The sequence below is a fragment of the Oikopleura dioica genome, chromosome 1 (assembly GCF_907165135.1).
Source record: "Oikopleura dioica chromosome 1, OKI2018_I68_1.0, whole genome shotgun sequence".
NCBI lineage: Eukaryota > Metazoa > Chordata > Appendicularia > Copelata > Oikopleuridae > Oikopleura > Oikopleura dioica.
Window position 1 is genome coordinate 8,551,486 of NC_137291.1, and position 25,797 is coordinate 8,577,282.

At 40.2% G+C, this 25,797-nt stretch overlaps 7 protein-coding genes and 1 long non-coding RNA gene across 12 annotated transcripts; 5 read left to right on the forward strand and 3 right to left on the reverse strand.

Annotated features, from left to right (window-relative positions):
* Positions 1 to 32: 32 nt before the first annotated feature.
* On the forward strand, positions 33 to 6,024 carry LOC145710968 (SCO-spondin-like). Of its 5 annotated transcripts, none has more exons than XM_081788685.1 (12): positions 33 to 368; positions 504 to 617; positions 662 to 886; positions 930 to 1,250; positions 1,299 to 1,466; positions 1,670 to 2,148; positions 2,192 to 2,810; positions 2,869 to 3,315; positions 3,367 to 3,531; positions 3,573 to 3,801; positions 4,102 to 4,158; positions 5,442 to 6,024. In XM_081788685.1, exons 2-12 carry the CDS (start codon positions 524 to 526, stop codon positions 5,641 to 5,643), a joined length of 3,006 nt encoding a protein of 1,001 aa, XP_081644811.1. In that variant the 5' UTR covers positions 33 to 368; positions 504 to 523; the 3' UTR covers positions 5,644 to 6,024. The 5 variants fall into 5 exon arrangements, with proteins under 5 accessions (XP_081644811.1, XP_081644831.1, XP_081644824.1 ...); XM_081788705.1 differs by lacking the exon at positions 5,442 to 6,024 and adding an exon at positions 4,334 to 5,191; XM_081788698.1 differs by lacking the exon at positions 4,102 to 4,158.
* Positions 6,025 to 7,630: 1,606 nt separating this feature from the next.
* On the forward strand, positions 7,631 to 8,371 carry LOC145709052 (uncharacterized). Its single transcript, XM_081786740.1, has 2 exons — positions 7,631 to 7,772; positions 7,994 to 8,371. The coding sequence occupies exons 1-2, from the start codon at positions 7,689 to 7,691 to the stop codon at positions 8,348 to 8,350; spliced, it is 441 nt and encodes a 146-aa protein (XP_081642866.1). The 5' UTR covers positions 7,631 to 7,688; the 3' UTR covers positions 8,351 to 8,371.
* A 597-nt stretch (positions 8,372 to 8,968) lies between these two features.
* On the forward strand, positions 8,969 to 10,711 carry LOC145709063 (uncharacterized). The gene is made up of 5 exons (XM_081786751.1): positions 8,969 to 9,150; positions 9,208 to 9,858; positions 9,902 to 10,311; positions 10,358 to 10,518; positions 10,558 to 10,711. Exons 2-5 carry the CDS (start codon positions 9,714 to 9,716, stop codon positions 10,700 to 10,702), a joined length of 861 nt encoding a protein of 286 aa, XP_081642877.1. The 5' UTR covers positions 8,969 to 9,150; positions 9,208 to 9,713; the 3' UTR covers positions 10,703 to 10,711.
* Position 10,712: 1 nt separating this feature from the next.
* On the reverse strand, positions 10,713 to 11,905 carry LOC145709074 (uncharacterized). Its single transcript, XR_014134878.1, has 2 exons — positions 11,678 to 11,905; positions 10,713 to 11,629 (listed from the first exon to the last, which is right to left on the reverse strand). It is a non-coding gene; the product is annotated as an uncharacterized LOC145709074 (long non-coding RNA).
* A 406-nt stretch (positions 11,906 to 12,311) lies between these two features.
* On the reverse strand, positions 12,312 to 15,806 carry LOC145699842 (uncharacterized). Its single transcript, XM_081777104.1, has 8 exons — positions 15,536 to 15,806; positions 15,255 to 15,449; positions 15,109 to 15,213; positions 13,985 to 14,266; positions 13,769 to 13,945; positions 13,346 to 13,728; positions 12,537 to 13,296; positions 12,312 to 12,453 (listed from the first exon to the last, which is right to left on the reverse strand). Exons 1-8 carry the CDS (start codon positions 15,730 to 15,732, stop codon positions 12,351 to 12,353), a joined length of 2,202 nt encoding a protein of 733 aa, XP_081633230.1. The 5' UTR covers positions 15,733 to 15,806; the 3' UTR covers positions 12,312 to 12,350.
* Positions 15,807 to 16,247: 441 nt separating this feature from the next.
* Positions 16,248 to 18,186, forward strand: LOC145699876 (uncharacterized). The gene is made up of 5 exons (XM_081777129.1): positions 16,248 to 16,420; positions 17,224 to 17,438; positions 17,512 to 17,654; positions 17,704 to 17,935; positions 17,977 to 18,186. The coding sequence occupies exons 1-5, from the start codon at positions 16,332 to 16,334 to the stop codon at positions 18,123 to 18,125; spliced, it is 828 nt and encodes a 275-aa protein (XP_081633255.1). The 5' UTR covers positions 16,248 to 16,331; the 3' UTR covers positions 18,126 to 18,186.
* On the reverse strand, positions 18,183 to 20,139 carry LOC145711956 (uncharacterized). The gene is made up of 2 exons (XM_081789645.1): positions 18,620 to 20,139; positions 18,183 to 18,573 (listed from the first exon to the last, which is right to left on the reverse strand). Exons 1-2 carry the CDS (start codon positions 20,137 to 20,139, stop codon positions 18,228 to 18,230), a joined length of 1,866 nt encoding a protein of 621 aa, XP_081645771.1. The 3' UTR covers positions 18,183 to 18,227.
* A 1,875-nt stretch (positions 20,140 to 22,014) lies between these two features.
* Positions 22,015 to 22,723, forward strand: LOC145695818 (cdc42 homolog). The gene is made up of 4 exons (XM_081772847.1): positions 22,015 to 22,120; positions 22,163 to 22,396; positions 22,437 to 22,586; positions 22,629 to 22,723. The coding sequence occupies exons 1-4, from the start codon at positions 22,015 to 22,017 to the stop codon at positions 22,721 to 22,723; spliced, it is 585 nt and encodes a 194-aa protein (XP_081628973.1).
* The last annotated feature ends 3,074 nt before the right edge of the window (positions 22,724 to 25,797 follow it).

Consider the following 25,797-nt stretch of genomic DNA (forward strand, 5'->3'; position numbering starts at 1 on the left):
TGTGCTGATATAGGTGGCGTACGAGGCAATTTTCGGCCCGTTTTTCTTTTTGTTATCGGACAGGGGTTACCGCAAAATAACATGTGCCGTTCTGGTCACATTAATTAATTTTTGCTAATTTTAACAGCGGTTAGAAGAGTGACCACGCGTAGCCTACCGAGGCAGCTCATTTTTGTGCACCCAAGCGGATAACGTTTGACGTTCGAAGAGCTCCTCCACCACCGTCAAAAGAGAATAGAAACTCTCAGAGCAGAGACTGAACCTTCTTTCTCTCGTACTAACCAGAAAACACAAAGAGAGAGACAAGACCACGAAGAAAACGAGTTAAAGAAGTAAGCCGCGGGGCGATTTACTTTAGTGGCGACCAGGTACGATACTCAGACTTACTTGCAGAGTTTCCTTGCACAGCTTTGTTCTACACACGCGCATTGATAGCTTTGTCGTGTTTGAGCGCTTTTTCTAACCTGTGGAGAGAACGGTGATCCTGAATAACCTGTTTTAAGAGCTCTCAAACTGAGGTTCAATGGTAAAGCTTACTCCCCTTGTGGGCTTGATTTCTTTCACATGCGCGAATTCTATCGATATAGATGTGATTAAGAATTTACGAGCCATTGAAAGTAAGTATTTATTCCCTTTTAAAATATTCATTATAATGATTTAGACTATGAAAGAGCAAATGGCCCGATGTCTTTCGAAGAAGTTCTTCTGAGGGCTGAAAGCCAGGGTTTTGATTTGAAAGCATTGTTGGAAGAGAGAGGAATAACTAGGGAAGATATTGAAGAAGCCAAAGATAATGCCCATCTGAATGGCGACGACCTTAACGGTGATGGCTTCATCGATGATTTTGAAGAAGAGCAAGCCGCAGACCCTTTCTTTGAAGAATTCGGTATTAAATTCATCAAATTTGATACATCTTAACGTAGTATTAGATATTCTCTCTCCTGGAAATAATTTTCATATGATGCAAAAGAGCAAGAAGTTCGACGATCTTCAGTCGACAATAGGCGCCATCATGAATTTAATTTTACCCCGCCCAACGGACCCACCAAGAACCCGACCACCTATGCCATGGGAAGCTACTACCGAGACTCCTCCTACTCCAGAATGGGATAATTGGAAAGAGTGGCAGTCTTGCTCGAAATCATGCGGAACAGGAGTTCAGAAGAGATTCCGCGTATGCAGAAATAGCCAATATGGCGAATGCAGTGGTAACGCTCGACAACAGAGACACTGTAACAAGCACGATTGCGGTAAGTTATTGCTCTCTTGATTTAATCAAACAATGTTTTTATTCTTAGTCGGAAGCGAATGGGCGCCGTGGAATCCCTGGACTCCTTGCAGTAAATCGTGCAACAATGGAATGCAGATCCGAAATAGAGTCTGCAATCGCGTCAACGGTGCGCCATGCAAGGTGCTCAACGGAGTCAAAAATATGCAGTTTGATAATTGCAATACCCAAAGCTGTTGTAAGTTAACAAAATTAAAAAAAGAGACGCGTTTAGAGATTCTACGCAAACGGTTCCTCAAAGGCGCATACTTTAATGTCAGCCCGGTTAGATTTCACCGTCGTTTAATTCGCTGCTAAGCTACCCTAAACCAAGCCTGCATGAAAGGGCTAGTGCTTATTTGTTTCCCCAGGCTACGCTCGTCATTTACGTTGATTTTTAAGTCGCCAATCAATCAAAATGGACAAACTGGGGTTCTTGGAGTCAGTGTGGCAAAAGTTGCGACGGCGGTTTCAGAATAAGACAACGAGTTTGCCTCCGAGATGCTGGCTCACCCAACTGCCCGGGTAGCAACGTTGATAGTGAGAGATGCAATACCGAGCCCTGCAAAAAGGTGTCTGGGCCGATCGGAGAGTGGACTCAGTGGTCAAGCTGCAACAAGACTTGTGGGATCGGGAAAAAGACAAGAACTCGTACATGCAGCTATAGCCCAGGAAGATGCCGAAGATTTAAGCTAGAGGACGAACAGCAATGTTTTGCTGGTAAGGCTTGCGGAGAATGGCAAAGCTGGGGGTCATGGGGATCGTGCTCTGTATCCTGCGATTTAGGAGTTAAAACGCGAATTCGAAAGTGCATTGGGGGTGTTCCAGGAGTCGGTGGATGCAACGGATCTTATGAAGATTCGATGGGATGCAATGTTCAGGTAAGATTGCTATTTTGGATACTGGCTTAATAAGTTTTCACAGGGCTGCCCTGAATGGAATTCCTGGTCGGACTGGTCAGGCTGCTCAAGGACCTGTGGTGGCGGATTGTCTCGACGGAGCAGATATTGCCGAAACGGAACTGGATGTCCTGGCGAAAGCTACGAAGAAAAAGTCTGCCAAACAGATAGTTGTCCTTCATGGAATCAATGGGGCTCATGGTCAACTTGTGATGCTGAATGTGACGGCGGATTCCGCGAGAGAAAACGATCATGCGAAAATGGAAAGCCAGGTCAGCGAGGATGCTTTGGAGAATACCATGTGAAGGCTAAATGTAACACAAGAGCTTGTCCCAGATGGGAAAACTGGGCTGAATGGTCAGAATGTAGTGTCTCCTGCGGCGTTGGAAAAAAATATCGATACAGATATTGCAACAATGAGGGCGAATGCAGTGGTGACGATACTGATAGCGCTCAGTGTTTTGCCGGAAAGTGTGCGCAATGGCAAAATTGGGGAAGTTGGTCAGCTTGCTCCGTAACATGCGGTAGCGGCGGCAATCAAAAACGTTACAGAGAGTGTGTTGGAAAGGGAGAATGCAAGGCAGATCCGTACACCAATGATTTGGACTCACAGTTCCAATTTTGCCGAGAAGCCAGCATGTGTCGTAAGTATTGATTCTTTTATCTATTTCATTACTGATCCTCAAATAACTGTAAATTTAGCATCTTGGGAAGATTGGTCAAGATGGAGCTCTTGCAGCGCAACATGCGGCGGAGGTTCTAGTCAACGATCTCGAGCATGCAATGTTCCTGGCAAATGTAACGGGCTCAGCACACAAAGAAAAGACTGTAACGAAGAATCTTGTCCTGTCCCATCGAGCTGGAAATCATGGTCAAACTGGTCACCGTGCAGCGCTTCCTGTGGTGGTGGTTCGAGAAGTCGCTCTAGAAGCTGTTCTGGCAATTCTTGTAGCGGAAAAGGAGTTGATTCCGAGTCATGCAACACATTCGAGTGTGCGACGCTTGAACCTTGGGGCACGTGGGCGGCCTGCAACTGTGCTTCAAACAGACAGAAGCGAACTCGACACTGTTCTCGTCCAGATCCGCGATCGAAGTGTCCAGATAATCACGAAGAATTCAGAAGCTGCGCCTGTTCGACAAGAGCTCCACGTAAGAAATATAAATATATTTATTTCGGGAAAAAATTTGATTTCTTTTCAGCAAGAACGTTCACAGAAGCTCAAACGACAACAACTAGCTCTGATGAAATGCTTGGAGATCACGCAGATGAATTAAATAAACTCAAAGGAGAAAACGAGGACGAGGATGTCTGCACTTTGCTCAATGTCAATGGAGATTGCTTAGACCATCTTGAATATGACAAAGGTATTTTTCCTTTGAGAATTTTGCTTAATATTTTTTTCAAGGAGATAAAATTGTGGATATCCACAGTTGCGACCTACCAGCGTACATCATTAAAAACAGTGAAGTCATTGGCACGGCTGAAATGGTCAAGGGCACAGCAACAAAAGTCAAGTACTCATGCGTTGAGAACTACAAAATCCGAGGAAACAGAATCGTCGAGTGTCGATGCCGCGGAACTCGCTGCCGGACGAAGCCAAAGAACCTGCCTATGTGCGCGCCGGCGGTGATACAGTAAGTTCACCAAGATCAAATGCACAACGTGCGCCTTTTTTGGAAAAATGATCTCTACTGTATATACAGAAAGATCAACCCAAAATTGTCAAACATCGAAATTCCTTCACCACTTGAAAATCGCTTTCAAGTCGAGTCTGCTTCAAATAATAGCCTTAGCCTCGCCAGCAAGTTAAAATCATCTTCCTTTTAACTTCACCCTCACCTGTCCATTTTATGAACATATCGATATATGTCATATGCAAGTCGGCTAAATATGGCTTCTTCTATGACTGCGTATCATCGGTATTTTCATTTTAGCCTGGAATCAGCTTCAACAGCAACTTCTACAACACCAATTTCTACAAGATCTACAACGTATAGTTATACCTATTCTTATACAACCGAATATGATTAATATCAACCCACAATAGCTCTAGAATCTTTTGAAGACTTGACGTCGATCGTGATTTTCTCGTGAAAGTAAATTGGCCTTATGATGATAAATTAAGATACCCTATAATATATTGAATATATTATAATGCTGCTTTAGGAATTCCAAATTGGGCTATAAATACAAGTTTGGGAAATAGACATTTCCCAGTCTCGATTTAACCCAAAAGCGCTCACATACCAACAGACACGCGCAAACGCTTTCAAAAACACACTCACGCATCACATGTTGTCTCCACCTTCAAAAATCAGCTCAAATCCAACTTCAAAACAACAAAACTCACTCGTTCGTTCTTTATCATAAAACATAAGTTCTAAAACATAATTTATAAAACTCGCCGCTAATTGCCACCGGGGCATTTTGTTCTCTTTCTAAATCCGCTCTAAATTTTATTAAAAAGTATTTATAAAGTATAGACTAAGTGAGCCTGATACTGTTTATAATAACTTATTTATCATCGCTGCAAGTGGTTGCCTTTAAAATCGACAAAGATGATCGATTTTTTAAGAATATCCATTTGCAGCGAAACTTGAACGCTTTATTTCCCAAAACTGCGAACGGTAAAACTCTTCCTGTACGTCGATGAATACTTGATAATTATCCGTCGGCTTCTTTTTTTTTCTAAAAAAATTTTAAACGAACTCAATAGTCAGTAACTCTACTGAAACATCAATAGAAAAGTTACAACGCCTGTATCTAATAGCTGTAAATAATACAAAACAAAAATAAATGAATCCACTAAATGACCATTCTATCATGACTAGCCTCTCTCACAAAATACTCCCGGTGGTTGTTACTGCGTACTTACTGTACATAACGAAACGAAGTTGGACCTGGAGTTCGCTTTTTTACTGAACTCCACCGGGATAAGAGAGAGCTGGTTACGTTGCGAGTCAACTGTTGTTGCAAAAATAAGGCGAAAATGGATATTACGTCGCTAACAGGAAATCTTGTGTTGTCTTGATAAACACTTTCATGTATTTAGCGACAACGTTCGTTTCAGGAAAAAAAAGGCAAAGCGCAAATTAAGCAGAATATCATGTAAATCAAAGGTCCTTTCAGGTGCATTTTCAGGCAGAAAAAATTACAGATTATATATGAAAGTCGACATATTATTGATAGTAGCGCTAGTTGTACCATCGAAAGTGTCTAGTTTATCGAAAACGCCGAATTTTTAATTGAAAGTTCATCAAAAAACCTTCTTCAGAACCACGAGGCCACCAATTTTGACAACTCGACTGCAGCAAGTTCGAAATCCTATCACCCAGAAAAGTCCCAAGAAAAACCGAGGCAAAAAGCGTCAAGCTGGAAATAACCGACCATTTACTCGCTCTCGCTCTCGGAATGGGAAGAGATCGCCAAATAGGTTCTACTGGACTTGGAATGGAACAAGACGAAGACTTGGCTAAAAAACGTTTATCGATTTAGCTATGTAAGGTTTTATTTTCTTCAAAGTCAAATTATGAAGACGAAATCTGTCTATCTGATAAAAATAATAACTTATTTTCTCATAAGGAATAGCCACCTTATAGAAGTCCGTAATTACAAACTACTTTCCACAATTACAAAAATTGCCAAAGTCCCAAAATAACAAGCTACCATCTTTCTAGCTGAAATGAAAACAATATTTCACCTCACATCTTTCTTACTATTTATTTCAACATTGAAAAAAATAATCTCGTTGGATTATCATAATTTTCGCTTGATCGCTGTCAAATCCTCAACAATATTATATTGCTTTTGCCCATCTGTTTCTCTATGTCTGATTTATATTTAACTGTACAAAAAAAACTTGCAACAAAAATCTGTTTGTCTTTATTTTAATCATAAATTGGCAATCGGCAAATGGCATAGCTTTGAAAATCATATCTAAAATGGGGAGGTCCTTAAGGCAATCGAAGCGGTACACGAATTTGAAGTAGGTACGAGGTCGGAAAGAACATAGCTTGGAGTTTCATGCGAAGATGCAGCGGCGCCAGCGCGACATGATATTTTTGATCACGTAATCGAATTCGGTAGAAAATCCAACACCACGTGGTTCTTAAACCGTCCCTGCCCCCCACTCTCGTACTGCACGGAAATCCGAAACCGGAGACTGGCAGCGAAGCGTTTTCCCTGCTAATGAACTTTTAAAAACGCATAACAAATAATCCGGCTAATTGATACTCCAAAAAAGCCTTTATCAGCGGAAGCCTGGCCTCACTGGGCTGTCTAATCAGTTGCAAGGTTCTTGTGGAGCTTTGCGTCATCGTGTGGGCTTATCTCCGAGGACAGCTGCCAAGGAACACGTCAAAAAGTTGGGCGCAAGAAATATGCATCTTATAAAAGTTTATTGATAATGAAAAAATGATCATAAAATACAGTTTTGAGAAGTAGATTCAAGTACGAAGATACTGTCATTTCCACTTAAGATTCAGATAAAACAAATGTCTAAAAAGCTAGAAAAAAGAACGCCTCAATAGACTAATATCTGTAAAGTAAAGTCGACGCGGCAAGAAAAGCCGCACCAAAAATTGATGAAGCTGCTGCGGAAGTAGTCGTCTCTTGAGAAGACGTTGTTGTCGCAGCTGCAGTTGACGAGGTGGCTGATGAGGCCGTTCCCGTAGTAGTGGTCGTTGTCGTCGCAGCAGTTGTTGCTCCGTTTGAAGTTGCGGCGGTTGTTGCATTTTGCGAAGACGCAAGTGCTAAACCATAAAATTAATAGCCCGTCAATCACGTAAAAATAAAAGAAACTTTTCTTTTCTGAACTTACCGCAGAGAAGTGGAACAAGAACTCTCATGGGATAAATCGTCTAAAGATTGAAAAAATTAAAGAATGTCAAGTTTCTGATTTTGATTTCTTTTTTTCTCGTCCTCTTTTTTTTGGCGTGAAAATGAAAGTCGTCGTCGACTTTTATAGCGGAGGAAAGTGAAGGAGAGGGAATGTGTTTTTAGCGCTCTCGAGACGATGATTCCTGTTCAAAGGGCTGTAATTTTAGCCGAAGGGCCTCAAAGGCATAGTTGCCTTTGACTTCTGTGATACTAATTGGCGTTGTTTAGACTACCGCCCAGAGAAGAATCACGGAAATTATCGAGTAATCATTGTGTTCACTGAAGACCGCGATGAATAAAAAAAAAATGATGATTGAAATTAACGTCATAACTAATTAGGAGTAACGCTCTAAAATTCGCGTCCATCAATGCGATTCTCAATGACTTTATTAAACTTAGTCAAAGAACAGACAATTTTAAAGCTTCGAAAATTGAAATCAGAAAATCAAAATTTCGAAACATTTGTCCAAGATTCGAAAGAAGTCTATTTTTGCACGTCCCCGTTGATTGTGCCGTCTAATCAAATCCGTCCCGTTCTTCGTATATTCCAGCCCCGGGCTACTCCTATCCCATATAAATACTGAAAATCGACGCTCAAAAGATCACGAAGAGTTATTTTGAATAATTGGATAAATTTTGAAAAATGAAGCTTTTCCAACTTTTCGCTACTTTTGCTGCTTCCGTCGATGCCCAACTGACTTGCTGGTCGTGCTCCATTCAAAATGAGGTTTGATTTGTCGAAAATAAGAATAATTGTTGAATTATGGAAATAGGTGTGTAGAAGTAGGTGTGATCTGGATCGAGTTAGTTAATTTCCTTATAGGTCAGATAAAATTGTTAAACTTGTCAAACTTTGATCGTAACTAGAAATACCAACAACACCTTTGTTAGAATCAGGGTACGAATTGTCAGGTACTAAAAAGATGAAAGGGTAAAAACAATTTAAAGAGATCCGAAATCGTCATCGGAAACGAGACGAGTGAAGTATACCAGACACCAGAAGAGGTTGCCTCTCTTTGCGTCCAAAATGGCACCTCAATCGAGTGCATGAGCAACGAGCAGAACTGTTACGTAACTGAGCACCGCGACGACCATGGCAATCTGCTCCTACTTGACCTGGGCTGCAAGGCACCCGACGTCTGCGCAAACTTGATCGAAGGCAACTTCCGCGGCGAGGATCCCGACATCAATCTTTGCCGAGGGCAGCAACGAAGCTCCAAGTGTTTTGATTGTTGCGATTCTGCAGATTGCAACTTAGACACTGCTTCTGATCTTATTGCTGAATTTCCGACTCCTGAAGAATAAATTTTCAATTAAAAAAAAAAACTTGATACTGTTTTTTCGAGACAAGAAGTGGAAGATAAATAGCAAATTCAGTGGTGAAACCCTAATTAAAACTTCCAAATAGATATTTGCCCATAAAAGGGTTCTGGCACGAGGAACATTATACTGGCAGACATGATTAGGCCTCGGACGTAAAAAATCATCACCACCAGCCGGTCGTCGTACGGTAACAAGAGTAGGCTCATTCGAAAGCTCTTGAACAGGGCTTTCTGTTGGGCTTATAAAAAGACTGGGCCCTGTCCTCCTTTTTCGAGATATTTGACTTTGAAGGTAAGCTTCGAAAAATATTTTTCAAAATAACTCGTAACAGAAAGGGAGGGCCCAGTTTTTTTATCGGTCAAATAGAAAGCCCTTATCAAGACCTTTCGAATGAGCCCTCTCATGTTCCCGTACGATGACCGGATGGTGAAAATCGTCTTTTTTACGTCCGAGGCCTAGACATGATAATCTTGCAAGTTGTATCAAGGTTCATGTAAGTTAGCACTTCAGACCCAGAAGAATAAGGTTATCTTGTGAGTGAGTGTTTACGAGATTCTTTCCGCCTCCTGATAAGAGCAATGCGTTTTAGTACATATCGCAGCAGAATTAATGATCCGACAACACGAGTGCCGGTCATTAGCACATCTGGATCAAAAGAGTCGACAAGTAATTAGAGAACTGAGCATCAAAACTGTCATTTTCAACGGAAATGAGGATTGCAGATGCTCTACTTTTACTGAGCCTACCTTTTGAAGGACTGGTTTTCTTCGGAACTATTATGGGTATGTCGAAAGACAGTCATACTTCAGAAAAATAGAAAGTCATAAACCCACTCTTAGGTTGGCCAAGTCTCGCGGAGGTTCTGAAACAAGTCAGTGTCTACGAAGATTTGTGCGACTTGAATTCAAACGCCACAGTTGTGACCAACGGAATCGTCAACTGCAACGAGCGAGACATAATCTTCAGCACAGCGGGGACCATTGGTGGATTTTCCATGAATTGCATGGCCCTCCTTTTTGGATATATCCTGGACAAAAAAGGACTTCTAATTAGCCGTGTATTGATGACAATTACTGTAACGAGCGGTCTCCTGTGTTTGATGTTTACGCCTCAAGTAAACTGGCTCATGTTTCCGGGGATATTTTTAAATTCGGCTGGAGGATACGGATTCGTTCTTACCAATGGAACGATGGCGACGCTCTTCCCTTATTTCGCAGCTATTGTTCTTGTCATCGTTCAAAGCATCTTCCAGATGTCCAGCTCCTTCTTCAGGAAGAGTTTTACACCATCAAAGATCGATTGCAATAGGGGATCTGTGAAAAACTCTAAATAAAGAATTCAAGCAATGATTTTCAACTCTGGAGTATCATATCAATGGATTGTGGCGATAAATATCTTACTGACGATTCCAGTGTGGATTCGAACGCTTTTCCTGTTTCCTGAGGGTCATTTCATTTACAAAAATGATATCTTTCCAAGCACGTTTTTTGGTACAGTCATCTTCAAGATCTTTACAGTAAAGAGTGAGTCTAGGTAAACGGCTTCTCTGCAGATCAAACAAAATAGACGATTCCGAGAAAATAGCGCCAGACCCTGATCAAGAGCTCCTAGAATCAACTGAGGGGTTGTCTTTTTATTTCAAAGACGCCACTTATTTGGTAATGGTTCTTTGGATAACAACAGCGAGCATCTTTACCCTTTGCTGTCTTTTCACGTGGAATGCTTATGCGAGAATGGTCGCGGGAGACAACTATCAAAAACACGTGGACAACTTTGGCAGCATCGCATGGACACCAGCGGCGTTCGGCCTCGTCTGCGGCCCTATTTCAGATTTGTTGACAAAATTTTTCAAAAACAAGTCGCCGGATTTTGGAAAAATTTTGGGCGTTTTGATGTTTGTCGTTGTTGATTTAATTGTGGGCATCATTTTATGCGCCTTTCAGGTAGCTATTGAAGGTTAACAAGGATATTAACTAACGGTAAATGTAGGTCACTTTCAAAGAAGAAAATCTTCTACCAATAATTTACTTCTACAACATGTACCGAGCGTTTCATTCGTCAGTTCCAGCAATATTCGTGAAATTCCTCTTTCCGCCTCAATTCTTTGGAAGCCTCGTCGGCTTTGTCAGATTCTCGCTTGGCATAACAAGGTTCGATTGAGCAAAGACTGTATAATAACTTTTGAACAGTTTGTTTATGCTTGGCCTGCCGGAGATCCCGAAAGAATATGGCGAAAGTGGCTTCAAGGGAATTTTCTATTTTCATATTGCATCACAAGTCGCTCTGATATTTTTCCCTATAATGTTAATCAAAAAATTGAAGGAAATGCAATAAATAAAACGAATAATCAAAAAGAAAATGGCTTTATTTCTTTGAAAAACAGCTTGACGAGCTTGAGAGAAGTCCTGATCAACAGTGGTAATTTAATTCGCTTCCGATTTTCGCATCAAGTCTATAACATCAACGGAGAGCTCCATCACCATGCTCTGGTTTTCATTGATCAGTTTGTTTCTGTCTTTATCGCCACAGTTTTCCAAGTTCGTGATGATTTGCCTGAAAAGTTCTTTCATCCAGTTGATCGGCTCTCTTGACTTTTTTGGCGAATCTTTCTAAGGATCTGATATTTGAATCAAAAATTATGTCTATATTTTATGATTATTGATCCGTTCTCAGTAGCAGACTCCAATTGATTAGTCGTTGCTGGCGAGCTTTGATTGTCGACAGAGACCTCAGAACTGCAATTTTCCATATTTCCAACATAGAAATTATCAGTCTCATCGTCAAAATGATTATCCAGATGAACTTGGTCTTCATTGATTTCACTGCATGGTTTTTTTTCTGAAACTTTTTGGGTGTTTCGGACTTCAGCTTTCGCTTTTTTGAAAATGGCATCTTCCTTTATTTGTTTCGCTCTCTTCTTCCGGCGCCCTACAAATCCGCCGATAATAAGTGCTTGGCAAGCTCCACCATAAATTGTTATTTTTTTCTGTCAAATTTTGGGGACTCAATTGCTGATTTTTCAAATTTTTATGAAATTAATCAAATTTGCCCTTCCTTGCAGCTCTAACAAGATTTCCAAGCGCCGTTTTCGGCATAAATTTTACATCCTTGACGATCCCTTCAACTGATGATTGTTGGATTCTACCTTGTTCTTTGTATTTTGCCGAAGATTTTATCTCTTCGACTATGTTGCTTATTTCGTCGTCTGTGGCAAAGACACCATTTTCTTCTTCGAGGGAGATGAGTTCTGCAACAATCTCGCTTCGAATAAGATAGTTATCAGCGTCATAGTATGAATTTAAAATTTACTTGAAAAATACTTTTTTGATTGCTCGCCAAGTACTCCAAGCAAGATCCATTTTTTTCTCCGCTGATGTCTTTTCTTTTATTTCGACTACCAGTTTAAATTTTCGAAGTTGCTCAGGCTGAATCCAGCCCTTGATCGTTGATTCCGCAATTCCGTATCTTTTTGCATTTCGATAAAGTGACTCGCCGTGTTTTATGTTTTCTGCAATTTTCAATGCCAAAGCGTATCTTTCTTCTGTTTTTGAGTTGATTTTATGTCATTCAAATTTAAGGGTGCCCACACCGTTAATTTTCTGTATCTGCATTCAACCTAGTCCTTGACTTATATTTTTGAGGTCTATTTTCATTGTTTCCTCTGGTTTTTCTTCATATCGAGCATGTTTTCGTCGATCAAAACTTGGCGGCCGTCCTCGTCGAGCTTTCCGCTTTACAGGTTTTTCATCATCGCCAACATCAAAATCGGAGTCTTCTGATTTGCTCAAATCTTCCTCTTCGAGTGATTCTTCCTGTGTTTCATCATTTTCTAGCGTACCTGCGAGCTCATCATATTTTACTCTTTTTATAGATCGTCTCGATCGACGTTTCGGCAGACCGTTATCATCGTCCGACATCGTCTGAAAAATTCAAAAAAAAAATAATCCTTATTAAAATTGGCAGCGAAATTTTGCCGAGACAATCAGGGATGTTTCTGAATTGAGGCAGTAGTAAATTTTTTTGAACTTGATTGATGAGCACTAGAAGAGAACGATTCCAAATCAGTTCGATAAGTGTCCATGATACTCTGCTTGTTTTTGGTTCAACTTATTTTTCTATTTAATATTTGAGTTGAAATAGACATTGCCTAAAAATCAAAAGTTCGAACCAATCCTGTTCATCTTCCGGGATCCTCTCCATGTTTTCAATAATCTTTCCAAAGATTGCTTTCAAATTATCAAGTTTTCTCATCACTTTTTGAGGTTTCGGAGGCTGCGCGGCACGTGGTTTTACATCCTGGATATTTCTGATCTGCACGTCATCGGTATTGATGACAAGTGTGTTGGATGCTCCAAGAACCGGAGAATTTATATTTGGCATGACGACTCGAATCTTTTTCTTTGCAGGCGGAGTTTCAACCGCTACTTTTCCGAAATCAAAACTCATAGGTTTAATTTCCTTGTTCTGAGCTGGTCTCGCCATTGAAATCTTCTTTCGGTCGTTTTTTATAGCTTCAGTCTCAATTCGTTTCTCCTCCAATCTTTGCTTGCGAATTTCTTCTTGCTGTTTGAGCACTTTTTCGTAAACATAATCTCTCGTTTTCTTCGTTATATCATTAATCTGCGTCAGAGTCAATGTGTTTTTCGGAGTTTCAGGTTCTGATAAGCTTTCACGGACTCCGAGTAGATGGTCTGCGATTATTCTTTCCGCCACTGAGGATTCATTTTTGCTGGAAGACTTCTTTTCTTCGCCTGATTTAGACCCAAGTTTAATATGTCTGAATCTCTCCAACTTTTTATCAAAAAGCTTCCTTTGCTCTGAAGTTATTTCTCTTTCTTGCTTTGGCCTTTCGAAGACTTCAACCGTTCCATCGAGGCGAAACACTTGATCAAAGAACTTTTCTTCTAGTGGCAATTTAGGCGACTCTTCTAAAATGATACCAAATAGGGACAGTGTTTTTTTTGAATATTTTCCTACCTTGCTCTTCTTCATCAAACCTCAGAATTTGAATCTGATTTCCGGATATTTCCCTGACCACGTCGCCTTTTTCAATGATCATTTTATATTTACGTTTTCGCCGTAAATACGAAGACTGGGGTTCATTAATCGCGTCTCTTGCTCTTTCTTTGTAAATGTCCAATTTGTTCCTCCTTGTTTGCATCAGCTTATCGTACAAGTCGGCTGTTCTTCGATTTGTATAAAGATTTCTTCCAAGTTCACGAAAGTTGATTCCTTCCAAGTGCTTTGCGTTTTTAAACTTTTCACTGCTTCTCACACTGTCGAACATTTGAATGAGGGTTTGAAAGGAAACGATCTCGCCAGATTCTGATTCAAGGGCGATGATTTCTTCAATACATTCACTAAAAATTTCGAGAAAGGGGACGAAATGACAATTTTTACTTGCAAAAATCTTCGAATAAAGTATCATCGATATGCTGGTCGGCCAATTTTTCCCATTGCGGACAATGATGATATTTTGGGTTGAATTTTGGAGCTTCCGGATCCTCGGCTTTTACAGTAACAGCATCATTGTCATCTTCGGAGTTCGTATATTCATCAAAATCTATCAGGAAAGCCCTAGAGAAGATATGAAGCAACCTATGAAGAAGACCTTACGTTATGTCGATTAAAATGGTATTTTTCGAAACATGATCGTATGACTGAAAACTAATCATTCGTTCAAAAAGTAGCTTTGACCAAAATACGCTGCGATTGGGGAATTTCGATTCTTTCAGGCTCAAGAAGAAGCTTCCTTTTCCGACTCCAAGTTGCTTCAGCTCCGAATTCACAGCATATTTTGGAAGATTTTTTATCTGTCTCATGACGTCAGCGAGTCGAGTATCTGACAAAACACCTCCTTCTCGTTTTTCCATATCGATTATTTTTGTAACGCAGTCTCTAGTTGAATATAGATACTTGAACTTGAAAGCATTTGATGATTTCAAAAAACTTTTTGTGGGGCCGGAAATCGTAAAAAAACTGCAAGTGCAGTTTTCTTCAACTCGTCAAGACGAGTCGAATGATGGGTCTAACTCCTGATAACTCTAAGGATTTACCGGTTTACCGGCTGGTTACCGGAAAATACGTTGTCACCGGCCGTTTTTGTTCTAGAAGTGATAGACTAATGTTTGACACCGGAAATTGTTTCTTATAGTCAGTTCTCCTGGAGCCTAAAAGATGAAGGTTGTATCAATTCTCTGAAGAGAGTTATCACTAAAATACTACCGAGTATTTCAGACTCAAAACCCGAGAAGCGCCGTCACTAAGGCATCCACAGTCTCTGATTTGCTAACAGCTGATTTGGATTTTCAAAGGTTTCCATATATGGAAACCTTTGATTTTCTCGGGGCAAACGCTTGAAATACTCGGTATTTTTGGCGAAAATGGGACTAGAAATTAGGAACGTGCAGCAACAACAAAATTTTAGTAAAAATTACTGTTTTTAGTGATAACTCTCTTCAGAGAATTGATACAACCTTCATCTTTTAGGCTCCAGGAGAACTGACTATAAGAAACAATTTCCGGTGTCAAACATTAGTCTATCACTTCTAGAACAAAAACGGCCGGTGACAACGTATTTTCCGGTAACCAGCCGGTAAACCGGTAAATCCTTAGAGTTATCAGGAGTTAGACCCATCATTCGACTCGTCTTGACGAGCTGAAGAAAACTGCACTTGCAGTTTTTTTACGATTTCCGGCCCCACAAAAAGTTTTTTGAAATCATCATTTGCCCTTGATACCTTTCAAATTCTGATCGTAATGTATTACTCCATGCTCCGATCTTCCACGGAGTTTCTGCTTCAGAAGAATTTTTTTCTGCTTTGCTGACAATGAAAATGAACGACCTAAAAATACATAACTTTACTCAAGAAACAAGAAACCTTACTTTTCTTGTTGCCTAATTTTTGCCTGATCGTTTTTGTTGTAACTGTTGATTGCCTCTAGTCTTCTTTTTGTCAGAGCAGTGCAAAAACTTGAAACGCCGTCTTTTGGTTTGGCCATGAATTGCGTGTTGCCGATTCCAAATCGTAAATTTGCGAAGTTATACGCATTTTGAAATTCATCCGCGAGTTTCACGTTACTATGACATATTTTGATATGAACTTAATAAGGGTCAGGGTAAGGGACCCTTACAAAGGGTAGGGTTAGGGTTAGTAAAGTTGTTACCTTAGAATATGAATAAATTTCGTGTTATCGATCAGTGCTCCACTTTTAATTTCGAGATCCATTACTTTTTGAAGGCATTTTTCTTCGAAAAGTTTTCCGCGATAACTATTTGCCTTAGTCTGCTGAGGCCGCTTTGTGCGATGTATAAACGCAAGTTTTTCACCTTTTGTCAAATTTCTCTCATCATTTTCGCTCATCTTTGCTGCTGGAACGACTCGATCTGTACCACCGAGGAATTTTTAGGAGACTCTTTTTTTCTAAGCGATGGTCAGGTACGTGGGCGGCGCGCGCCAATCAATCTTACTGCGCTTTTGGAGAACCTCAACTAGTGACTCACTTAGATTGATTCAAGAAAATTAAGAATAATTGTCATGAAATCTGTCTTCTGGAGAAGGATTCTTGACTCTAATATCGGAAGTTTCCATGATAAAATGAGAGTTACTCATTTAGTGAGCGGATAAACTATCGGTCTGAAGTTTTGCTGATAACTAAACATAAATTATGTCCCTGGATTCTGGCCCTGCTTGAAGTTCAAGCCTTGAACAATGATTTGAAAGTAAAATAGTCGATGAGCAATTCTGATTTGGGAGTGAGTATTTAAAGAAAATATTTACTTTCAGAGGATTTTCTTTGAGAAAAATCGAAATTAGCCAGACATGGAGATAGAGAGCGGTTTAAAACCCATCTTTAGAAGTGCATTTACTGAAAAACAAAAGTTTTATTGGGATCCTTTTCCCGCGGGCTATTTTCTTTCGCGCTTTAGTATTTTTTCACACAGTTTTTAAGAAAAAGAGAAATGTCTGGTCTTGAAGTTATCGGTGCGGGCTTTGGAAGAACCGGGACGCTGAGCCTTTACACGGCCTTGAACATGCTCGACGGAACTGCGTATTAAAGCTTAAAGCTTAAGGGTAATCCTATACATCGGCGCGGCGCCGCCCGCGCGATCCGCGCTCCGCCAGAACCTATTTTTCACAAGGCCATAAAATCCGAACGAAGTAAGACTTTTTCAGAATTCAAAAAGATCCTTAAACTCTCTTCTATTCATCCAGCAAAAATGGAAAATATCGGCAACGAGGAACCATTTGAAAACCGCCGGTTTCCTTCAAAAGACATTTCCCGCCACAATTCCTATCCAAATTTCACAAAAATTAGATGGTCTTGTAGAGATTCGTCTGCTCTACAATTCCTGTTTCTTAGTTTTATTTAACGCTCTCAATAATTTTACATGGCCATTTGAAAAGAGCGCTATTCTTTCTCGCGCCAAGAGCGGCGTGAGAAATAGGAAGCGGAGAGGCGCAGAGCAGAAGAGCGCTCTCTTCAAACTTTCATAGAGAATTATTCAGAACGTAAAAATGAATTCTGAGAAACAGGAATTGTAGAACAGACGATTCTCCACAAGACCATCTGATTTTCGTGAAATTTGGATGAGAATTGCGGCGGGAAATGTCCTTTGAAGGAAACTGGTGGTTTTCAGATGCTTCCTTGAATTCGATTTTCTTCATTTTTGCTGGAGGCATAGAAAAGACTTTAAAGATTCTGAATCTTTTTAAATTTTGAAAAAATCTTACTCCATTCGGATTTTTCAGCTTCGTGAAAAATAGGTTCTGGCGGTGCGCGGAGCGAGCGAGCGGCGCCGCGCCGATGTATAGGATTACCCTTAAAATAAAATAAAATAAATTAAATTTCAGTCCATGTTATCACATGCTAGAAAATTTCAAATACCACCACAAGAGTTTTTGGTACCGAGCAAATGAGGCAACAACGATGGAAGAGCGCGAGCGTGCTCTCAAGGAAGTTCTTACTGATAAGGGCTACAAGGCGATCGTGGATTTTCCTGGCTGCGTCTTCTTCGAAGATTTTATGCGAATGAGCCCCGACGCAAAAGTTATTCTTTCAGGGCTAGGTTCAAATTTTCAGTAAAGCCTAATAAACGCTTATTTGAAAAAGGCGAAAAATTGAACTCAGAAAAGTACGAGATACTCCAGCTGCCTGGTTCAAATCCGTCGACCAGACCATTTTTGCGGAGTGCACTGGCGGTCGAAAGACGATTCTTCAAATGCTTTTTCCTTTTGGTCTTCATCGACATGTGATAAAGCCAATTTTTTGGCTTCCTTTTGCCGTGAGTATTCGATTTGCTTACTGAGCCGTATCAACCGTATCAATTGAAGGACTTCGACCGAATGCAAAACACGATCGAGCGAATGTTCAGAGGCGCTCCAAAAGACTATTCGAAAGCGGGAATGGAAAAATGCTACACTGATTGGGTGGGGCACGTCAAAGCTACTGTTCCGAAAGAAAAGCTTCTCGTTCATAATGCTAAGCAGGGATGGAAACCTATTTGCGACTTTCTGGGCAAGCCGGTGCCCGACTGTCCCTATCCAAGAGTCAACGATTCAGCAGGTAAGAATCAACCGTACCGTTAAAAATATTGAGCATCTTAGATTTTCAGCGAAAAATAATGATGGCTGATGCGATTTCTCTTGTCTCGATTGCAATCTTTTACGGTGGACTCTTCTATGCTACCAAATATGCAAACGGTGCTGGATACTTCGACTTTTTGAAGAAAGTCGTTGTTGATTTCCTGCAATGAGAATGTGATACTGATAGAATATCAGATATTTTACTCAAATAAATAGGTCATTTTAGTTCGTACAAAATATGAATTTATTATCGAATACAAAACACAAAGAAATTACAAGAGGGCATCAAAATCAAGGAAAGAACCGACGTTATTATCAATATCAGATGCTGTCGAAATAACCAGAGTCGCTTCGTCACCTTCTGTATTTCTTGCTAAAATTGTTAGAGGAAATTCACCGCTCAAAAAACCCCCGTCGAAGTAAAAGTTGTCTCCAACACCGTTTGAAAGAGATAACTCTCGACCGTTGATAGACATGAAATTGACTCCGAATCGTGTGTTGGTTGGTTGGAATGCGTTCCACCACTGGCTTGATCCTTCTTTGATGTATAGTTGTGAAACGGGCGAGGAAAGGAATTCTGATGGACATTCGACGAATTCCCACGAGCCATCGTAAAGGCTAAATATTTAAAGGTAAAATTGCTTTAAATATTCCATTGACTAACCTTGGGCTTTCATCTCCGGTGACTTCATTCCAAGTCGATGGAGACAAGTCTAAATGATTTTGCTTGCATGTCGCATCTGGGCAGGTGTCAACAACCATCGCAATAACCTCGCTTCCAGCTGAACAGGCTCCAGTGAAAACACTCTGAGTGCATTCGCATTTCAGCTTCACACATCGTCCACAGTTCGCACTTGCGCTGTAGTCGGTATCGTAGTCAAGGGCGACGAAATGTGTAGCAGCTTTTATACTGCCACTGTTGTGAAGGCCGCAGGCACCGTTTGTGTAATCGGAGAGAGAGTCGTAATGTGTAAACTCGCCGACTCTATTGAATGAAGAGCATGTACCTCCCGCTGTTGTGGTCGTTGCAGGAGTCGTCGTTGATGTTGTGGTTGTTGTGGTTGTGGTCGTTGTGGTTGTAGATGTAGTTAATGTTGTTGAGCCTGTGGAGGAAGACGAAGTTGTAGTGGTTGTTGAAGCCGCTGAAGTTGTCGATGTTGTCGATGTACTAACTCCTGTTGTGCTCGTAGTTGTAGAAGAGGTTGTGGAAACTGACGAACCGTAGTCCGTGTTGGTGCAGGGGCACGACTTGATAGCTCGGAGAACCCAGTTCGCATTGACATTAACAGCATCGTCGAAGGTTTTCAAGTTTGCATCAAACATCATTCCACTTACAAAGTTGGCGTTTTCTTTGAAGGTGACTTTCCATCGGACGCCATCATCTAAGCTCTCTACGTTTTCGACCGGATGTCCCCAGCTGAGCCATGAGACGCGAACATCGAATTCGAAGTAAAGGAAGTCTCTATCACTCCAATCAAGACCATCGAGGCTATATGAAGCACGGATTCGGAAGCAGTTTCTGCACGTCCACGAGTTCTGGAAGGAGATGTTTCCAGTTGTGAGGTCGGTGCATTCAGGAGCTTTTTCGGCTGGACATCCCGTGGTGTCTGTATCGGTGCCTGGATTAGGTGTAGTCGTCGGTGGGATAGAACACGAATAAGAGCTCAAATCCGCTGCTTTCTTCGACCCATCTTCTCTCCACTCGCATCCTTTCTTCTTGTGGCAGTTGCAAACAAGATCGACATTATTTGTCGCTGTGGTTGGAAAGAGGTCGCCTCCGTTGGAGCATGTCATCGCACATCGTCGGTCATCAGTGGGGTCATCGACCGAGCAGAGGAATCCCAAGTTATTGTCGGCGACGGCTGGTTCAGCATCGACACTGCCTTCGCAAGTTATGCAGTTAGGGAATGTCTTCTCCCAAGCACCGTCCACGCACTTGTTTCGTGCTCGACCATCTGGAATTGAGCCTGGCTTACACATCAGTGTGCATCGTTTGCTGTTACAGTAGTATCTGTCGACATTTCCCGATACTTCTGGAATCGTGCATGTGAGACCTCGAGGATGACTACCAGATGATCGATTTGACTCGACATTGCTGTTTCTGACAGTTGCTCTCAGGTCTTTGTATTTCCCTGGCTCTTGAGAAGTCGCGGCGGCAATCAAAAAAGAGCTTGCTAATTTCATTATGTGTTTAATAAATTTTAAAAATAAAAAAATTGAGTGATGTTTTTGTCAATCTGGCGTTTATAAACGCGGAACGAAATAGGAAACGCGCGGTGGCGCTGTGATGGTAGAACGTGAGGATACAAGGGTTCGTTTACAATACTCGAACCGAGTCTTTCAGTGATGATGATTAATTAATATACTTTTTTTAAATATAATATAAAGATAACTTTGAATCAAAATTTGTATCTTAGATAGGTAATAACTGTAAAATTTAAATTGAAATATCGGAAGAATATCGATAAAGTAATTTCTCTGAAAGGTTTTTTCTCAATTTCTAGCAAACCGTATTTTGGATAGAAAGTATCCGAATTGAAATTCTCAATTTAAGAACCACTATCTCGTCTCATTTTAGTGTGAAGCTCACTATCTGGGTTAGACCACATCTTTTTGCGTTGCCTACGGATCAATCCTATATAGAATACCAAAGATACAGAACGATACATGAAAATCACTTCTTCGGAAGAAAATTCTACCCTCCATCTTTCTTATGGTCATTCGAAAAGGCAACTCCTGAGGAGTCGATTCATATAGTTTTGAGGGTCTGAGTCATCATTAATGACGTCATAGGCACCCCTATTGAAAAATTCTAGTGAAGCCCTGTATCTCCGAAAATTTCCAAAGAAAGTATGGACATATGGGTATCATTGGAAAGCCCGGCTCAAACTGTGGTTGGGCAGTTGGTGGGCAGCCGATTATTCTCAACAAAAAACAATTTTTAAGCCAAAAAACTTTCCACTCAAAATTTTTTTCACAAAATTTTACGTCGCACATAGTCTGCCCAACCACAGTTTGAGCTGGGCTTTCGAAAGAGCCCAAAATCACTGTACTTTATAAAGAAAGGTTCAGAGTTCTGAGGCTTCAGTACTTGTTATTTTCACGTACTTATAGCTCTAGAATCAGTTATAATATAGTATAACCGACCCATAAAAATTATACCATTCGACTCCCCAGAACCTGCGCTACAAGATAAAAACAAAAAACATAGGGGTCAGGATTTTGGTCCGAAGAAGTGATTTTAATGTATCGAACGTTGAAAGTCTGTTCGATGCATTTTCTATTATTTAAGTTATAAAAACAAAAATAATACTGACCACTAAGAATTGACTGGTTGTGAATGCAGACAATGTCGTTCGAATGAAATAACATAGAAATATGCAGAGTACGGAGGATCTTACCGCAAAATTTTCCTCAACTTCCCGAGAAGCGTTTTCAGGCAATTTCTATCGGAAGAGTAAAAATTACGGTATTGTTCTTGAACTATCCCGTTATTTTACGGATCAATCCATTAAACAATCGACATCGTCGATTGGGTTGGCCAAAAAATGGAAGGTCGTGCGCCTAATACGGCTCACCCCTCATTCGAAGCGCCTTCTCGAGAGGATCATTTTGAGCTATGAATGAAACCTTCAAAATAGCAGGAAGGCATCGAAAAAAATATTTTTCTGAAAATTTCGATTTTTCAATTTTTTATTAAATTAACATTTTTAAATGAGTCATAACTTTTAATGAGTCATGCTGACGTCATCATGAGTCATCAACAAATGTTCCTAAGCGTCTGTTCTTACAATCGAGTATACATATGATTGATGTTCTAAAGGACTTCTTGGTCAGACGACCCTTCAAAGTCTGCTATTTTTTAGATTTCATTAATAGCTCAAAATGACCCTCTCGAGAAGGCGCTTCGAACCAGGGGTGACTTGCGCACGACCTTCGATTTTTTGGCTAACACTATTGGGCAAATATTAACATTAAGAATTTATATGCGAAAAACAAATGAGCGAGCACCGAAATTGAGAACAAAGCAGAATTAATAATCAAGATAAATTCGAGAAAATGCAGACAATCAAGTGTGTCGTAGTTGGCAATGGTTATGTTGGGAAGACTTGCCTCTTAATAAGATATTCAAGTGGTGAACTCCCAAATGAATACGTTCCTACTAGTAATTTTGAAAAAATTTTTAACGTTTATAAAAATTTTGTAGTTTTTGACAATGGAGCGGTTACAGTCATGATTGGAGGAGAACCGTACACACTTGGATTATTTGATACCGCTGGACAGCAGGAATATGACCGTTTGAGACCTCTTTCTTACCCAAAGACGGACATTTTTCTTGTTTGCTATTCAATAGACGATCACTCATCTATGCATAATGTGAAGGAAAAGTGGGTTCCAGAAATAAGACATCATTGCCCAAATATTCCTATTCTTCTTATTGGCAAGTTTAAAACAATATAAAATTCTAAGATTTTACCTAGGCTCCAAAAATGATTTACGTTATGACGAGAGTACTATCACACGCCTTGCGAAAAAGAAGCTTAAGCCAATCTCTTCAAGAGTTGGAGAAAAATTGGCGAAAGATGTTTGTGCTGCTAAATATGTTGAATGTTCAGCATTAACTGGAGCGGGTTGATTTAAAGTGTTCATTTGTAATTTGATTTTTATTTTAGGTCTCAATAACGTTTTTAATGAAGCGATCTTAGCAGCACTAGAACCGCCACCGAAAATTGAACGCACGATGAAAAAAAACTGCCGATTTTTATAATTCCCAAAATAAATCTATTCAAAAAATCTTTGAAAATTGCTTATTAGCGTTGGCAGAAAAAAATTGAATGTCGTGCGCCTAACACAAGTCAACCGTGGTTCGAAGGAGTAAGCTTCACTTGGACAGGAGCTTCACTTGGACAGAGCTTCACCTGGACAGAGCTTCAGTTAGACAGCGCTGTCCAAACGACGCTTTTGTCCAAATGACGCTCTGTCCGAATGACGCTTAGAAAATGTAGGCAACGCGCGGCGCGCTGAATGGCGGAGATAAGCGCAACTTTCTTCGTTTTTCCCAGAACATGGAAGTTCGTGGAACTTCATCTCTGTTGGAGGAGGCTTCGGTTTAAGTTTATCGAGCATTTATCTCACAATAGATTTTATAAAATGAAAATGCCTCTTAGTTTTTGAAATTCTCGACGTTATCACCGGTGTTATACGCAACTATTGGGCTTTTTATCAGAAATTCCTATCATCAGGGAAAAGACTGCGACGAAGAATTTTTTTTTTTGAATCAATGAGTGACCTAAAAACTGTTAGAAGTAACCTTTTTGAATCTTTTGATTGCAAAGAGGGTTGTGTTGGGTCTGTCTTGTAGACTTATCCCAACAGTTGGCTAATGTGCCTTTATGAGTAAAAACACGCGTACGTGTCGAGATTTTTCTATATTTTTAGCGTTCCAATGCTAAAAATTACCCTCAATTTTGAATATCGGAAGTATGATGTAACATGTTTTAAAAGGTACCAACGGAAAGATGATTTCAAGCTGCTGATGTTTTGATGCGTAATTGTTAAATTGGGGCTCACTTGGACAAGAGCTTCGTTTCGACAGAGCTTCATTTGGACAGGGCTGTCCAAGTGAAGCTTTTGTCCAAGTGAAGCTCTGTCCAAATGAAGCTCCTGTCAAAGTGAAGCCTACTCTGGTTCGAAGCGCCTTCTCGAGAGGGTCATTTTGAGCTATTATTAATAGCCTATTAATGAAATCTAAAAAATAGTCGTAAAATTATCGTATATGATCTCCGACTTTACAGCGTCGTTTGACCCAGATTTTCTTGAGAGAATAGATCATTTTCATTTTTATTTGAAGAACAGACGTTGAGGAATATTCAAAAATGACTCATGATGACGTCAGCATGACTTATCAAAAGATATGACTCAGTAAACAATGGTTATATTGATCGAAATACGAAAAATTGAAAATTTCAGAAAAATATTTTTTTCGATGCCTTCCTGCTATTTTAAAAATTTTATTTATGACTCAAAATGATCCTCTCGAGAAGGCGCTTCGAATGAGGGGTGACTCGTGTTAGGCGCACGACCTTCGATTTTTTTGGCCAACCCATATCGACAATAATAATACAGAACATTGAAAGTTTATTCGAGGTATTATTTATGATGCAAAAGCCCACGTAGCTACAACAAAAACAGCAAATATACTGATAAAGCCACCAACTATCCACCAACCAAGACTGCAAAGAGGTAAATTCTCCGTAGACTTCTTTCTTTTTTCTCTTGGTCGACCCCTTTCAAAGTCCACATCAGCCGGGGCAGATGGTTTTTCTCGTTTGTAATCTTGATTAGATTCAATTCTATCGCCCCAGTCATCATTTTTCCGCGAGTCCCACGATCGATCGTTCTTAAATCAATGATTTCAAATCATATTTCAAGGTCTTTCTCTGGATACACGTAGTAGATGTTTTTACAATTATGAATCAAATTTAGTCTCTATTTGAAAAGATACCTTGGAGCTCCTCCAACCAGTATTTCTATTTGTCCCGCTCGAATTCCAGCCAGATCCTCCTGCAAGTGGAGCGTCTCTATCATCTTCTTCGTCAGTATCAGTCCACTTTGTCATTTTAGTCTTCTTTGGCCTTGTCCACTTTTTCTCTTTTTCATTTTTCTTCAATTTTATTGAAACCAAGCCAGGCGCTAAATTTTTCGCAATCGTGCGAAAAATCAACTTTATAACTTGCACAGGATGCGCAATCAGAAGCAAGTAAAAATCATAAAGTTCAAACAATTTCGCTTTTGAAAATAAACGGTTTCTCGCTAGACTCCGTCCAACGGAGGAAGTTTTGAACTCTTGTTGAAGGGGTTCATCTGAAACCTATCAAATACTTCCAGTGTTCAATCTACGAAAGGCGGAAGGGATTAAAAAGTAAAAGCCTTGTTTGGGATGTTTTTGCTTCCCGATACACGTGCAAATTTAGTCTTATCTCGAGGGGACTTACCAGCAACGTGCTAACGGTACGATAAATGGTCTGATATCTGCCTAAATACGAAAGATAACAGCTCAATTAAGTAAAAACGGTGCATGGAAAAATGTAGATAAGACAAAATTAAGCAGCTGAATTAAGTGAACTTTGCGGATTGGAAAGTAAATACAGTATTTATTTAAAAATTAACTTATACACAATTTGAATAATTAGTGTTTATTTCCGTTTTGGCTTAGCGTTTTCGGCCTTTTAGCGTTCTAACGTTTTTTTATAATCATAACATTAAATATCGTAAATATATTTCTTTCTCTCATGACGAATACTTGGCTAAGACATTTATCTTTAATTGTAATCTTCAAAAGAAATAATCAAGTTTTTCGCTTAATGAAATTTTAAATATTCTAAACAGGCTTAATTACGCATGGTTCCATCCCATGTCATGATTCAAAAGGCCGTCAAATCTCTCACGGAAATCTTTTTTAGAATGGGATTTTTTATCCCTCACTCTAATCATATATCGTATTAACTAGTACTTCTTATCTTTCAACCCCGCGCGACGCTCATTCGCAGCGCCACCTCGCGTGTCCGGCTTACGCTCTGTTTATAAGCGCTGGAATGGTGCGAAATCATCACCTTTTTCAGCCGCAAAAAGTAAAAAAAAAATGAAACTTACCAGTGCACTTTTTCTTGCTTCCGCTACTGCTCAAGAACCAGGAAAGTACAAAGACTTGAGACAAACAGTCAGAAACAGCGTCAGCGAATCAAACCGAGTCGCTGGGTCCAGCGATGATTCCCGTGCTGCTCTCGAATGCACGATCCCGGAAGTCAGTGGCAACGTTGATGGCTACTACTGCAATAGCAA